Source organism: Copadichromis virginalis, linkage group LG9 (assembly GCF_057382275.1).
Source record: "Copadichromis virginalis isolate Kocher_CV1m ecotype Utaka linkage group LG9, C_Virginalis_male_GT1.1, whole genome shotgun sequence".
Classification (NCBI taxonomy): Eukaryota; Metazoa; Chordata; class Actinopteri; order Cichliformes; family Cichlidae; genus Copadichromis; species Copadichromis virginalis.
The window spans coordinates 30,094,208-30,110,297 of record NC_140626.1 but is presented as its reverse complement, the minus strand read 5'-3'; the positions used below and the strand labels follow the sequence as shown (position 1 = coordinate 30,110,297).

Genomic DNA, 16,090 nt, shown 5'->3' with positions numbered 1-16,090 from the left:
TTATTGTCCCAGCTCACTTGAGATCAGATTGACCTACATGTAGCCCCTGAAACAGAATTTAAGGCAGACTTATTTGTGGGTGTCTCATAAAGATACTTTGTATTTAATGCCACAGATACAAGTGGCATTAACAAGTGATATAACTTGTTTTCAGATTCAAAACAAAGTTCTTGTAGATGGTTGACTTAAACCAAGCCAGCAAGTATTAAATACGTTTATTGTACATATTATATACTAGGAGCATACCGAAAACAGAAACAAATTAACATTCAAAAATACATTCATTTTATCTCTAAAATAACAAGAAAATATTTGAGATTTATTTTAATGTTAATGCCAGTTGCTTCAAAACATTTTGTGTTTAAGATAATGTAATTGTTTTCTTGCTATATTTGGTATTCTAACTGTGTAGCTCACCTGAGCAGGTACATGGAAAGGATGGTGATGGAAAGGAGAAAAACGACAGCATAGAGGAAGAGAGTGATGATCACCCCCGCTGCACCTGATTTGTCAGCTTGATAGAAGTGCCAATAAAGCTTGGCAGCATCCCCCACTGGTGTGTCAGGACTGTAGGAGAGGCGCTAAGGAGACAAGGATTAAAAATAAATAATAAGTAGTTTCCTATAACTGTGGATGCAGAAAATCTCTTTTTCTAAATGAAGATCACAAGACAGTTCACGGATTTTCTTTCACATATTTCAAAAGTCAAAATATAACAACGTTTTCTCTCCCTTTTTACGTTTAAGTTGCTGCCTACATGAAACTGCAGCAAGAAATGTCCAATCCATTTCAGTCACCTTACACATCTAACCCGCTGCCAAAAAAGACACCCATCCAACCTTGCACATTTTGCTTCTCACCCTCTCTGCACTCTTTTTTTTGTAATCTAAAGTCACTTTGCCAAGATAAAGTGAACTCCTATTTAAAGTGCACAAGTGTCCAAGTTATTTTTAAGTGACTTACCCCGAGGATGGCGTCCACTGCAAAGACTGCCAGGGGGTCGAGGACTGTCCACACTCCCTGAGCCATGATAAACTTTGACGTGAAGGAAGGGAGTGAGCCAAATATCTGTTGACAGCCCCATCTGATCAGAACCAGCAGGAACGTTATTGCGTTCAAGGTCAGGGGACCCACCACCACCATTGCCAGCTCCTCCCGGGTGTGGAGTAAAGAACTCTGGTACACGAGGTCCACCGTGTGTGCGTGGAAGTGGAATCTGGTATGAGAGGAAAGTGTCAATATATGTGTACCATATTTGTGCTTGTGATGCTTTGCAGCTCAAGGGCAGCTGTTTCCAGCAACTCCATATACTGTGTTATAGTATTTGTGGCTAATTCACTCAAATGACTTTGATGGCATTATGACTGACTGTTGTTAAGGAAACCTTTATACCTATTACTATCATAAAAGGCACTAAAGATGCAAAGGACACTGAAAGTAAGAGTATTACCACCTTTGCCGATACATGGCAGAGCTTATCCAAGCCCGTTGTACGTTAAACTCCCCATTTACAGCAAGCCTCATGAGTTCCTTAATCTTCCCATCAGTCAGGAGGAGGTAGAGCCAGTGGTGGGAGAGGAGGGGTCCAGTTTTCTCTCATTAATTTCCATCTGATTTGCTCCAAGAGTCAAGCATCTCTCAGATTCTGTCCATTAATCTGACAGTAGAGGTCCATTGGTGTTTCATCTGAAGCAAATCTCTCAAGAGATTCAAGCCCCAAAAAGTCATTTCAGAGAACAGAGATTACCTCTCTGGATGACCGGTAAAGACAAGAGACTTTGATGTGTTATTTTTTATATTTCCAGACAAAATTATAAGTAAAAATCTTAAGATCTCTCTCAAATGCTTCCTATTATTTTGGCACAAAATAAGAGACATTTTGTGCTATAATTAAAGTACATTTAGTTAAGTACAACTTTGACATACTTTTTCTGTCCTTGAAGAATGTGATTTATGCTACACTCTACTTCTGATAGCTCTCTTAACAGATTACATTGAAAAACATATTTAATAAGCACAAAAATATTATACTGCTTATGCCTACAGTATATGTTTACTTATAATTCAGGATATTCTGAACACAAGATGTTTAGTACCTTAGACCAGTGTATTACTGCTTTGTAACTTGAGTGAGTAAAAGAAAAGAAGAGAAGAAATGAAGCACTCATAGATGACTGTAGAAGCACTGAAGGCCAGGGACTTTTGCTGTTGGGGACTCTTTGCAGGCCAATGATGTCCCGGGATGGATTATGGGAAGGGAGAATGCAAAAACAAACAGACACAGACGTAGAAAGAAAGAAAAAGGAACGAGTGTGAGATATAAGGGTGAAGCGAGGTATGCCTGTCATCATGCCAACCGCTCTGACTGTCACTTAGTCTCTCTCTCCCTCCCTCTCAATGGGCATCATCAGCTCTGACCATTGCATGGAGAGAGAAATGCTTGGAGGGAGAGCAGCAGATTTGGACATGTGGAAGTTGTCATCCAGCGTTGACCCCCTCTGTTTTCACATTTTTGTTTTCTATCCACCCCCTCAGTCCATTCTTTTTTCCTTTTTTTTTCACTCAGCCACATTTTTTTTTCTTCCTGAGCTCTCCTCCATCACTTTCCATGATGTTTGCGCCCCTGAGTTATTGTAATAAAAACCTGGTTGTATGCATGTTTGCAGCCAGCCCTTTTATTGTGATGAATTAAATCAGCACCATATGCTATTCCAATGTGATTTAACAGTTCTGTGGCATCTTATTGCTGTTTATTATCAATGCTGCGTACCAAATAATAACAATAAATTCCTTCCAAATAATGTAGCCTTTTGGGACTTAAAGCTGTGTGGTGAGCAAACTCCCCCAGCAATGGTTTGTTAATATTGAGAAAGTCTTGTTAAAATGTTAATGGGGGGATTCCAAACAGATGATCTGGGTGTATCAAGCCTGCATTTGCCAACACACACACCAAGACACACACAGCACATCCTCATCCTCTCAGCTTGTTGTCCTCTCCGCATCGTATTTTCCCATAACTGTACACCGCATGTGTGTGAGCCTACATTCAGGTCATGTTATGTGTGGCCATGCTAATGAATTTACAGTATGGTAATATGCTACTATTATCTGGTATGTGTCAGTCCTCCGTTTTTATTAATGGATTTATGTCAGCAGCAATGTGTGCGCTTGAAAAGTTTTGCGCGTCTGTGTGTGTATTCATGCGATCCTCTTCCATGCATGTGTGTGTGTGCAGGGCAATATCAAAGGAAGCAAACTCACTTGTTGACAGGAACTGCTATGGCCTGGAGGTAGAGCCACTGGCTGCAGTAATGCAGGTAGAGCCTCAGAAACCACATCAAAGCCAGCAGCAGTATAATGAGGCCGAGCTGCTGAACGGAGCCATGCCAGCTACTATGCAGTTGTTGTTGTTGCCGCAGCAACGGCAGGCCCAGCTCAGATGGCAGCATGGAGAGAGCCAGACGCGCTCGGTCAGACAGACACGGAGGACAGGAGCCAGGTCCAGTCAGTTGTGATCTGTTTTCATAAGAGGAGGATCATACACACTGTACATGACTATCTGAAGTTTTCTTCAGCATTTCTTTTTTTTTTAGACACTGATACTATTACTCAAGTATGTAATTATGTGAGTTCATTACTCAGATTCCCTCCAATGAAAGCATTGTAATGTCTTTTTTTCTCATTAATTTTACATCACACTTTCAGGCTGGATAAGAACGTTCATGCACAGGTGACCACATAAAGCAAGATTACTGAAACAGAACAAAGGTGTTGACTTTGTTCAGTCGATTTGGAGGTTATGACAATCACTTTGAATAATGATGCAAATCCTTCCTCCTCTTTCTGTTGCATACTATTCAGAAGCTTATTTCCATCACGACAGCCATGCAGTAAACATTAAAGGTAGGGAAATGTAGTATTCAAACTGGCACACACACGCATACAATTGCCAACATATACACAAGTGCTCTCTCTTTTTTTCCCCCTCACTAACACACCAAAGACACGCAAACAGATAGGAATCCCTTTCAGCGGTGCTCAGCTTCCCTCAGCACCTCTGCCTCCTATGTGCCGCCCTTTGTCAGGCCTGCTCAACTATTCCCTTTCATAAGGAGTGCACAGATGGAGCAGTGGAGGCAGGAGCAAAGGAAAGGAAAGGAAAGGAAAGAAAAGGAAAGGAAATACCCTAACATAAAAACCTGACATTTCACATTTGTGTATAGGTAAATTAGGTGTGCATTTACAACATTCGTTGACTTTTGTTCAATATAATTTGCACATGTCAACAAGCAGTGATAGTGATGACTCCTAGCATTCACCTGATAGTAATTAGAACAAGACTTAAAGTAGGTGTTTACAGTAGAGCTATGGCGAGGATCACACAATGTGACTTAAGGCATATGCCTGTGGACATCCCCATGTCTCACCACTGTGTCCCAGAGCACAGTTGGAATTCACTTTGTAGTGTGTATCTAGGGAAAATGGTACATTGCCTAAAGACGAAAAACCGAATCAATTGTATTGCTCTCTCACCCCCATTACCAAATGTGGGCTAGACTTGCATCAAAATGTACAAATGCATTGTGTTCCCTGCTTCTACTAATACGAAAATGTGGAGCCTCACATAGTTTTGTTCGAACCCAGAGATAATTTTGGCCGTCGCTGTGAGGTGCGAAGTGTGAAATTATCTGAAGTTGAATCAAGTTTCCTCAGTGGATGCTATTTAGAGCAGTGGTATATTTTGCTGTACATGTGGGAAAAGTTGGAATTCATTGAAAAAAAAAAAAGGTGCTCAGTCAAGAGTTTGGGCTGATAAATGTTCGAGCTTGGCTGAAATAACATTTATCCTGTTGGGCTAAATGTGTCATGAAAGTCTGTTATCACTCAGCTCTCTGTTTGAGATCTTAAACTAAAGTATACTCCACTGCGAATAAACTGCGTGTTTCCTGTGTGAAACCACTGGTTGCTCATGCACACAGAGTAAATATATATATTTATTCAGCCAAAGTCTTTGTTTACTATCACTGAAAAAGATCCAATTCAGTGCTTTTATACAAGATTTGGAGTTAAAACGCAGATAGAAAGATGATGTCTTAGCAAACGCATCTCATGCTTCTCCACAAAAGCACTTCCAGCTTTATCGCAACTTCACTGTGTTGTACAAAAAATGCTCTCCAAATCCCTGTAAACGCATTGTGTCGCAGACACAGGCGAGATGCTACCCTGTCAACTGGCATCGCGCAGAAACAGCAAACACAATCTGACGTCCATCTTTCATGTAATGAAGATATTGATGATGCATGAAAGAGGAATATTTTTAGACGTCTTCACGAAGCGGCCCCTTCTAAAGGAAACCGGTAACATGATGTGAAATCTGTTATCCCGACTGAATTGATTTCATTATGGCACCTCCAATTACAAAAGTATAATACAGAAAAATAGGGGAAGGCAGCGGGCGGACGTGTGGGATTTTTATCTCGCAGGGATGAAGGATGTTTCATTTCAATATCACAGCCTGTCCTCTGAATGGCTGATAGTATGTGGCACAGTGGCCAAGTGATGAAACCAACCATTTCAACAGGCATGCATGGGACATAATACTATATTTTAATTGTAGTTTTAATGCTTTTGTGAAATCTGGGCCAGAAGCTGTTTGCTCATTATCTTAGTTTTGATATGTTTGTTCTTCATACCCGTGTCATCAAAGCATATTGCAAAAGGACTCATCATCCACTCCAAATCTTTCCTGAGTGTGCCAAGGCCTGTAAATCAGATTTAACTAGCGTGTTTCTGTCAGAAGCATCTCCTGGACTGGTTTTCCCAGGCTGGTGTCCCTTAATGTTGTACGCTATGACAACAAACAGACGCTACGCTCTTAAAAATAGCACAAAGCGAAAAGCAAGTAGTGACATGCATTATACCTTGAAGACGGCACGGGTAATACGAGATGGAAGGGTGGATGGGGGAGGGAGTACAGTGGGGTGTTCCATTTAAAATAGCACACTTATGGTGTGAAGGCTCCAGGGCTGTAGGGAGTAAAGGTAACCCGCAGATTCCCTCTGCGTAGCCCCGATGGCTTAAACCCTCCAGTGTCAGACCACTTAAAGTCTTGGACTTATCCCTTTATTCGGAGGATTAAGATATTTTCTGTCACTTTCTTATTTAGGCCACCGGCATTGTTTTTAAATTCCCACACTTCTTTTCCCACCTAGTCGATGAACGGTTTGCTGTTGGGGAAACAGAGAAAGCAAAAAAAAAAAAAAAAAAAACCCACTGTGAAAATAGACTTAAGAGATTGACAGATAATGTAATTGTTTTCTTAGTGGCCCAGATGCATAAGTGTTGTGGTGATTATGGAAGTGTGATTATCTCTGTCAAGAGATAGGACTCAAGATACCACATCTTTGTTTATATTTCATTTCTGAGGAACGCTGATAATGCATTTGTTTTGAATTAGGAGTGTATCTGTCATCTGTCCTACGTGCGTTACACAATCAGGTCTAAGGCGTTGCTAGGGCTTGGAACGTGGTGAAAGGTTTTTGGTAATCTGAAAGAAACTTATAGGTCATCATGTCAGCCTTGTCACCTGTGTTTGCAGTACCCATGTGATACATCGAGAGCTTAGAGGCATTGCTGGCTAATGACGGTTGCAGACACAGGTAGTGGCAAAATGCGTTTAACTGGAATAAAACAAAGAACGCTGTCTATCAGCCAAGAAAAGAGAGAGCAAGTAACTCAGAGAACAATTAGTGAGGGGATAACTGTGTATTTAAAAGTGGTGAGAGCGTCCAGAATAAAACTTGTGCTTTAAGTGGTCTTTCACAAATTTGATTGGCATTGTATATGTGCATCAGTATGCTGTCAGTGTAGATAGTTATGATGGGGCATGTAGAGGGGAAGACCTAAGCTACTAGAGTCCACAAAGCTGAATCAAAACATACCACAGGCATCACACCCAAAGCTGCGAGACTAAACACCTATATCACTTTAGTCAGTCAGTCAGCCCAGCAACAGCATCCAGCATCACTGTCTTAAATTACAACAAAACAAACACAATATGATAAACAAAATGAATAATAAAAGTAATAAATCCTCTTTTGCTTTAGATGTTAAACTAAATGGCCTTTTTGTTTCAATGTTTTGAAACATACTTGTGTAATGTTAACCAGCCATTGCTCACTCCGGGCATGAGATATCTATCATTTTGTCAGAACATTGTTACATTTTACAAGTTGTTGGCACCCAAAAGTAGTTGGGAGCGCTTTGGCTTCTTTAGACTAACTAATTTAGCCTGGCATGCCACCTGCATAATCACTGTTACACACAAAGTAGACACACCAAGGCACTCCCTGGCCTCCCACAGCTGGATACTCCACAAAAACGGGTCCCCAGCAGATTATTACTTGTTTCAATTGAATCGCTGCCAAAGCCATCACTGCTCCAGCTTCTTATGTCTTGCTTTTCATTTAACACTTTTTTTTTGCCTTTTGTCCCTGGAAACCAAAGAAGTGGATGTTATCAGTTATATTTGAATACTAATAATTATTTTGACATTTGACTCTAATGCAAGTGATCCTGAAAAGCTTGAAAAGTTCTTGAAGCTGTTTTGCATTTCATGCAAGTGGTTTCTTTAGTTCTGTAGGAGATCTATAATGCGAGTGCAAAAAAATCACAATAAAGAATTATTAACTAAAACTGCCAAATAAGTTTCAGAAGTTTGTGTAAATAAAATTCACGTGTATGCATTTCAATTATGTGAACAAACGTATTTATTTTTAAATTTTATTCATGCAGAAGTACAGATGTTTATTGCAGTTCTGGCGCTGAAGCAGTGCTTTGCACAGGTGGGCCAAATATAATGCACGAAGCTTACAAAGTGGAAACCATAAAGAAACACGCTCCCACAAGATGTATTAAATGATAATTATTGGTTTCTAAGCTGGTATCATTTTCCAAAGCACCTCGAACGTGTATGTGTGTGTGCACAATAACAACTTGGACAGAGCATCTCTCTGTGCCTGTAAGGCTTTTAGATAATTGAGTCATTTTATATCATCTTGTGAGAACTTTTATTTATACAAGGAAAAAAAAGAATCAGAAAGCATGAAAAAAAAATGCATCGGATACAACTTTGTGCTCACTCTTTCTCTCGTACTCCCTCCTCTCATTTGTTTTTTTTTCTTTGCTTTATTTTTTTCCAAGTGAAACTACCTTAACATGTTGAGGTTTTATAAGCACATTTATTTATTTATTTATTTTGCAAATCTGCCAAAGAGTATATACATACCCTAAACGAGCTCCATTGACAAAACTGGAGCACAGTGGCAGGTATTTGGAGTCAATTGCCATGTAATAAAACCTGTACACATCAGAATTAAAAATCAAGCCAATTACTTGCAATTAAACAGAAGTTATGGAGAACAGAATTTTAAAAAGTAAAAATATCTATGATACATTCATAGATGAGAGGTATAACAACAGCTCTACAAGTCAAACCATGTAACCGTCTCATATCTCATATTTGTGGATAAACTAGTCTTAGATCATGAGCCATAATTTAGCAACTTGACTCTTGCATTGCCTAAACTCCTCCTGCAAAAACATTTTGGCCTCCTCGCACACATTGGAATAGTTTAGATGCATAAATGAGGTAGCTGTTTCATTGCTGAGCAACATGTGGCGTTTTTATGGAGTGCCTGACTTAGCACGAGAGGGAATTAAAAATGGAAATGGCAGGTCCCTTGGTGCACCATAAAGTAGGGTGGAAACATTTCAAATGCAGATGCACCTGGGATGGACAAACACATACTGACTTTGCGAGTGCTACACACACACACTCTCACACACACACACACACACACACACACACACACACACACACACACACACACACACACACACACACACACACACACAAATGGTGCAACTACCACCACCCTTGTGCTCAACAATGAAGAACAGGTTGTTGTTTTCTCGCTCTCTCTCTAGATTTTTGGGGGGCGCTGAGAAAATACAGATATGGGTGCCAGTGGATGTGCAACACAATAAGCGATAAATGCAGAACAAATAAATGTTCCACATCCATCCATTCAGCAATCTGTGTGAGGTGTACAGGGACGGGTGCTGCAGAATGTATGTATGGCCCTCCAGAGAGTTGCATCAGTATTTAAATGGATTTCACTTTTTTGACCTTGCTTCATAACTGCAGGACATTGTCACCAGAGAGATAGAGACAGGATGGAGAGGGAAAGATGGAGAAAATGAGAGGCAGAGAAGTGAGATAAAGATGGAATTAACAGGAGGGAGGGAGAGGAAGAAAGGAAATAATAAAGAGCTATAGAGTCTAACTGTGCGGGTACGCAGAGATCAATTAAGTGAGTGCTAAAGACAAAAAGCAAAGATGATGTTTGACTTGAAGACGTGGCCTGAAATGCCTTTTGGAGTAGGAGTCTGTAACTCTCAAACCACTTTTTTTCCAATCCCAGGCTTTGTTACAATACATTACCACTAATGGGGGCCAAGTATGTTCAATGATGTAATGTTTTGTTATTGATTCAAATGCTTCATTCAAAGGAATCCAGCCTCAACACAAATATGGATTAACAAAGATCATGTTTTTTTTATAGATACTATAACTGTAACTGTCTCCAAGCAAATATAAGAAGAAGGTAAATGCCTGTCAGGCCTGCTCCACCTTTGTTTATTGCTGATAATAATAGCTAAAACGTGTGCAGATGACATCATGCATATATATATATATACAAATGCTGCAGTAGGCAACTGCAACTTCTGATTACATCGGCATCCAGAGAGCTTGTCAGTTATAGTATCAGAGCTGCCTGTCAGTAATATTTTCCTAAGAGTTCACATTTATTTGCACAGGACACAGTCCATTAGTGCATGTTTGTGCTACAGTGCATTGGCTGTTACATAGCTGCATGTAAAACTTGTAATTTCTGGAAGAGTTATGTGTTTATATAACGCTGGGGAACTAGTGATTACAGATATAAAAGAAAAAAGGAAGAGCGTAAGTTAAGTGCCATCTCTGGCTTAGCTCTATTTTTTCAAGTGCACACAAAGGCCTCATGCACAAATCATATGCGATTACTCATATATTCTTACATATAGCTCCTGCCACTTTTCAGTATCTGACACCTCCCCTCTTTCCCACGTGTCAGTGTGAAGCGCATTCATTTGACCCAGACCACCAATGGGACCGCAGTATGCGCCCACTGATGCACACCATCAGTGTGAATTAACCAATCATATTGCAGTGTTAGTCTGTCAAGGATGTGACAGCTCTGATTTCCATAAAGGAAGCGGCATGTTGATTTTGCGAGTATGTGTCTGTGAGATCTGAAAGTGACCCAGGGCACGTCTGGCCACTAAAAAAACCCCTAACATGTGCACTCGGGCCGTGGTAGCCAGGGGCCACTCTTTCACACATGCAAGCAGGTACTTGGGCATGCAGAAGCGCAGACACTTCCCTGCCCTCTCAGTACAGGAAAGAGCCCTGGAAAGCGCTAGAGAGGGGTGACTAGCACCACCATGTCTCCACCCACTTATCCTACCAGTATTACATCAGAATTTATTGACCCTTGCACAGAGTTGTGATTCGTAGCTGCAGTTTGCAGAGGATTGACAGCCTGAAACTGGGTGTTATTTCAGGTGTTTTTCTGCCTTTTTTCTGTACACAACTTCAGGCTCGGCTTTCTTTCTCTCCACGACAGTTGCTGGTCTTTCCCAGGCGTGCGGCACTGCGGGGTTGCACGTTACCCTTGTTATAAACACGTAAAATAGAATAACACTTAACTTGGAATCTTATATTTGAGCGAGGAAACATGCTCAAACAGATGGAGGGCACAGAATGATAGAGACACAGAGATACACATCAGGGACGCTCCTATAGGCTCGGTTGGGGGAAACGGGTGGAGAGGAACGTTGGTCCCCAACGAGGCGAGTTAACTGGGGGAAATTAGGTCAGTGTGTTCCCTCTGACTCCACAGCAAGAGCAGGCTGTGCGTGTGTGTGTGTGTGTGCGTGTGTGTGTGTGTGTGTGTGTGTGTGTGTGTGTGTGTGTGTGCGTGTGTGTTTTCCAGTGCACCTACAGTATAACACTCCACCACTATAGCAACATACTGTGCTACACAATCAAGGTCTGCTCCTGATTTCGTGTGTGTGTGTGGATTTGTGTACCTGTTTGAGACTTATTAGCATATGAGCTACTGTGCTACCAAAAGTTCAACCTAACTTTAATCTAGTTCACTGTCACCGCAGTGGCTTCTTCCTTCCTTGAGTCCAGACTTAACGGTGGTGTTTAATAGCTGCAGCAATAACAGCTGAAACTGTATTTATTATTATTCATTCAACTTATCTAACTGAGACGACAAACAAGCATGTAACTAATCATGGCATCATAATTAGCAGCAAAATAGTTCAGATTTTGAAACAACTAGATAAAGGTTAAGCGACATTTATCCCCAGATGACCAAACAGCATTTTGTAATAAAAGCTTTGGGGACAGATGGGGACAGTTCTGCAGCCAGTTGTCCTCCAGAGAATGAAAACGCTCTCTGCTACCTTCAACACAGCTTTGTCTTCACTGTCGCTCTTCATGTTTCCCGATCAGGACGAGTCACACATACTATAATTGATATGAGATTTAGGGGATATATTTCAGTGTAATTAGAATCTTGATAATTGGACTAATTAGATCTAATTGCTATATGAGAATGACTTTGATTAAAACAGGTTTCTCTCCTCAAAACGAGAGTAGGAAAAAAAAACAGTTGGGTGACATTGATGAGGTATAATACGACACTATAGCAATTTGATAATAATCATGTAAGTATGTGGTACACTACATAGGAAGAGGGTATATATTATCAGATAACAACTAATAGTAATTATTATTATTAGTAATAATTCGTCAATATCACACATGATGAGGTTTGCACAAGTCGAATGTGAGCTACCATTAGTATCTCATCACCGTGCTGAGTACACAAAATGTAAAGTAGTCTTTAAAGTGTAAAATTAATTCAGCATGTTTATCCTCGACCAAAAGCATTAAATTGGCCCGATCGAATTACAACAGCCATATTGAATCAGGTGCTTTGATTTAGCTCAGTGCTATTCTGTGAGAAAAAAAGAGGAGTATTGAAAATTACACTTGTAGACATCAAATAAACTGGAGGGTCGGCTGGAGTCTTTCAAGCGTGTTCAAACAGATATCAGCGGCACAGTAACGCTTGACAAAAAGATCATTCCTGACATGTTTTCAGACTTTTTCATTTGCCCAGAACTAATTTGCAATTGTCAATACCTGCAGTTTTTTAAAAAAAGTGCATAGCATAGTGTTTTCTTTGATTTTCGACTTCATTATTTTTTTATTTTATTTCTATGCCTTTTTAGATCACCAGCGTGGAAATGTGAAAACAATTACACAAGAAAGCCTGATCCTCACCCAATGAAACAAAGACTTTAAATAAAAAATATACATGTGTGTACTATAATATATAAACAATCATATCCATTGGAAACATCTCCTCCCAAAAGATGTACTTTGCAGTATTTCTGTCAAAGTAGATGACGTTGTCACCATTTGGAATAAAAAAAACTTTTACATAAAGCCTCTAGTAGTTTTCATTCGTGTCGACTTGGTTCTACTTGTATCAGTATTATGTTTTTATGTAGTTGATACATTTAAAAAAAAAAATTTTTAATTTAATTTACAGTCCCACCTGTAACGCACACACAGTCTAAGCACTTGTATACAGGTCCCATACATACTGCAGATCTCTTTAAGACATTAGCCCACTTCATTCCAATTCATCGCGCTGCATTTATTTTACTTGATGAATAAAGTGCTCCTGACTGCGACACATAAATGAATGCACTATGTTAAACCGCTCGTGTGATTCTCCGACTGTCTGAACTGAATCTTACTGTTTCAAAGTCTTTGCTTAATAATGCATGAGCATCTGATTTGCACGTTTGTGTCAGGATGCCTTATAAAAATCTCAATGAGCTCAGTCTCTTGTGGCTCAATAGATGGCAGTAATATCCCTCAATCACTTCAGTATGATTCCTTTCCTCAGTTAAAATACAAGAATATACAGGCAAGTGTGTGTGTGTGTGTGTGCATACTCTACTCGCTTGCATAGTCAAAAAATACTGTACACACCCTCTGTCTCTCACATTCGTCTACAGATGCACATAAACACAGACACAGAGATAAAAACCCGAGCTCCCAAAATGCCAAAAGACGACGCGGGGCGAGATGACATCATTAAGGCAAAATAAATAAAAAAATATCTGTAAATAATCCCTTTTGTCGGCATCTCTGTCAGTCCTCAGGTAATGTAGACAAACCCAGAATAAGTCAAACAACACAGCGGGAGAGACAGATGAGAGACTGCTGCGTCTTTAACGTCACTGTGAAAGCCAGCACTGCCACTGTATCTTTCTAATAGTCTGATTAGGTGAGGGCAAAAAAATAAAATAAAATTATCAGCCTTTAGCTCAAAGATACTGTAATGTGTGTGCTTGTAAAGATGAAATCAATAGCAGCAGCACCTTCACAGGGCATCAGGGAACAGCCAAGTCTCCAACTCAATACAATCCGTACCTATAACTGACAGAAATGTCTCATCTCACCGAACCCAGCAACTGCTCAGAGGTAAAAAGCGGCACTATGAATAATCGTGAAAACCATTTAATTGTGTCCCTTTGTGCGCAGTCTGCCCGGGCTCTGTGTTCATTTTTTTTTTTTTTTTGTATTCACTTTCCCTCAAGATAGTCTCTATGTCGTCATTTGTTGGCAGGATACGCTGGTAATCATTTGAATTCCCTCAGTATGTTCAGAAGATGTCAGGGAGTAGTCTCTGATCTTGTTTAATATGTGACCAGCAGCTATAAATTACAAACTCCCAGAAATGAGGAAACATGGGTACTTTTAAATCTCCAGGGAGCGCTCGCTTTATGTCTCTCTTGCACATACATACAGTAGACTCTCTCGCTGTCTTTACTCTCCCCCCCCAGTGCAGTAATGGTAATCTCCTCCCCTCAATTTAGTTGACATTCAAATAAAAACAAATACCTGAGACTTTTCTTGTTGAAATAAGCAATTTTGCTCTCAGTCTGTTTTGATGCTCCATGGGCATGCGGGTGCTACCTGGATGCTTTTAGCAAATTTGGCCGAGGTGTTTGAAATTCGGCGCTCTGTTTGTATTTCATACATTCTTGTTTTCTCATTAAAATCAAATGCTGTGAGCCACAATAAAGATGAAACGTAATTTCCACGCATTTTTGCAGAGGACTGGGAGACAACAACAACAAAAATTCACGGGGACATTATTGTTGTAGCTTGAGCAGCGTTTGGTTTGGCTTTAAATGCGACACTGTCACAAAGCAAATTAGCTGAAATACGACTGATTATTTTGTCCTGAAAAGCAAAGCACAAAGAAACACTGACTGTTGATTGTGCAGTCTTGAGATCTAAGTCAAATGTAGGCAAGTACAGATTTAATTAACAGACAAAAGAGGACTTGTGACTTCTGAAAGTATCAAATATAAAAATGATAGTATTGTGGGCAGCTGAATTTCTGTGATTCCTCACCAAATTCTTATGGAGTACTTTCCTTTCCTTCGGGACAGATGAGGCCACCAGGCTCTGGAAATTGCTTTGAGTGTGCCTTGTTTATGTTGGGAAATTAAAATTGAGTTATATGCGATTTAAGCTATACCACATACAAACTCATTTGGATTTCCCTCGAAAGACACTCGACTACTTTATCTATATCTGTTAAGGAGGTGTTCTAGGCACGTCTTGTTGTCAGAGTCTGTCTGGTTGATGCTGTACATTTCAGCGTCTGTGAGGCACAGAAACCACTTGTCACCCACGTTTTTCTTTCTTTTGCTTTTTTTTCTTTTCTTTCCCCCACACATTTGAATTTTGCAAGGCTGAGCCGGGATAATGAGTGGTGAGACTTACTGTAGGGAGAATGTATACTCCTCCATCTCCTCCGCGGAGAGGTTCTCCATTGAAGGCTGCATCTTCTGTTTGTCTGCCTGCCGAGGCGGTGCACTTCTGCCGCTCATGCTGGGGCCACAGCTATTTGTCTTCTTGATTGGCTTCTTCTGTGAGGAGCAGAAATCGGGGAGAACACATGCGGATGTCATTTGTAATCAAAGCAGGAAACAGGCCTCTGAATTTATCTTGGGGGATGCACACGGTGACAGTGACAGTGTGCGTGGCGCTTTGGAGCCTCTCCTATATCTCACCCGCGCCTCAATTGACACGAGACAAGAATGACGGCAAAATCGCATACGGCATGCCATCCTTCAACTTGAGTTCATTTGGGAAACATGCGTACAGTGATGGTGGCGTTAAATATGTGATATTTGAGCAGCTGGCACTGTTTTTTTCCACACAAGTCGTTTACTGTCATCGTCATAAACACAGTCAAATGGAGTTAGGAAGTGGGGTTTTAAATTTTTCACTAAGGTACTTGGGAGCAGATATTATTTGTTAAGCCGCCAACATGTTAACGGCTTGCTTTCCCTGGCCGTGTCAGCCCTGCCTGTGTTGCCCTTGGGTGGGCTTAGTGCCTTTCTGCTTGAAGTTGTGAAATACACACTGATGTATGTTAATGAGACCCACAGTTTGGAATAAGCAAGCTGTCTCTTTTTTCCACCCCTTTCTGACTCTACCTCTCTCCGTTTTATTTTTTATTTTTTTCTTCATCTTCCCTTTCCTCCATCCCTCTCTGTCTCTCCCTCTGAGATAAACTAGGCCCAGGAAGTAGTAAATGGGCAGAGTCCCATAAAAGCTCCATCCGTTTTCATAGGGCAATCTTTGCCAAAGCAAGCTTGGATTCCAGAGTGATGATCACAATAAAAAGGTGGAAAAGAGTGAGAGAAAAAGGCAGAGAGACGGGGGGGGGGGGGGGGGGGGGGGGGGGGGGGGGGGGGAATGCAGGAGATATACCACAATGTTCTCCAGTGTCTCCACACAATAAATTTAATGCAATACCTTAAGAGTGGATTCCGTATATAGCTGAATTCCTGCCCTGTGGGCAAAGTGGTC

At 40.7% G+C, this 16,090-nt stretch overlaps 1 protein-coding gene across 1 annotated transcript in view; it reads right to left on the bottom strand.

The window, feature by feature from the left end:
- ofcc1 (orofacial cleft 1 candidate 1) overlaps nucleotides 1-16,090 on the bottom strand; it is a 76,784-nt gene that overhangs the window by 28,909 nt on the left and 31,785 nt on the right. The window contains exons 17-20 of the mRNA XM_085468694.1: nucleotides 14,996-15,141; nucleotides 3,262-3,516; nucleotides 964-1,216; nucleotides 418-581 (exon numbers count right to left, since the gene is read on the bottom strand). Coding sequence (XP_085324820.1) covers nucleotides 418-581; nucleotides 964-1,216; nucleotides 3,262-3,516; nucleotides 14,996-15,141 — 818 coding nt within the window. The remainder of the gene's footprint in view (nucleotides 1-417; nucleotides 582-963; nucleotides 1,217-3,261; nucleotides 3,517-14,995; nucleotides 15,142-16,090) is intronic.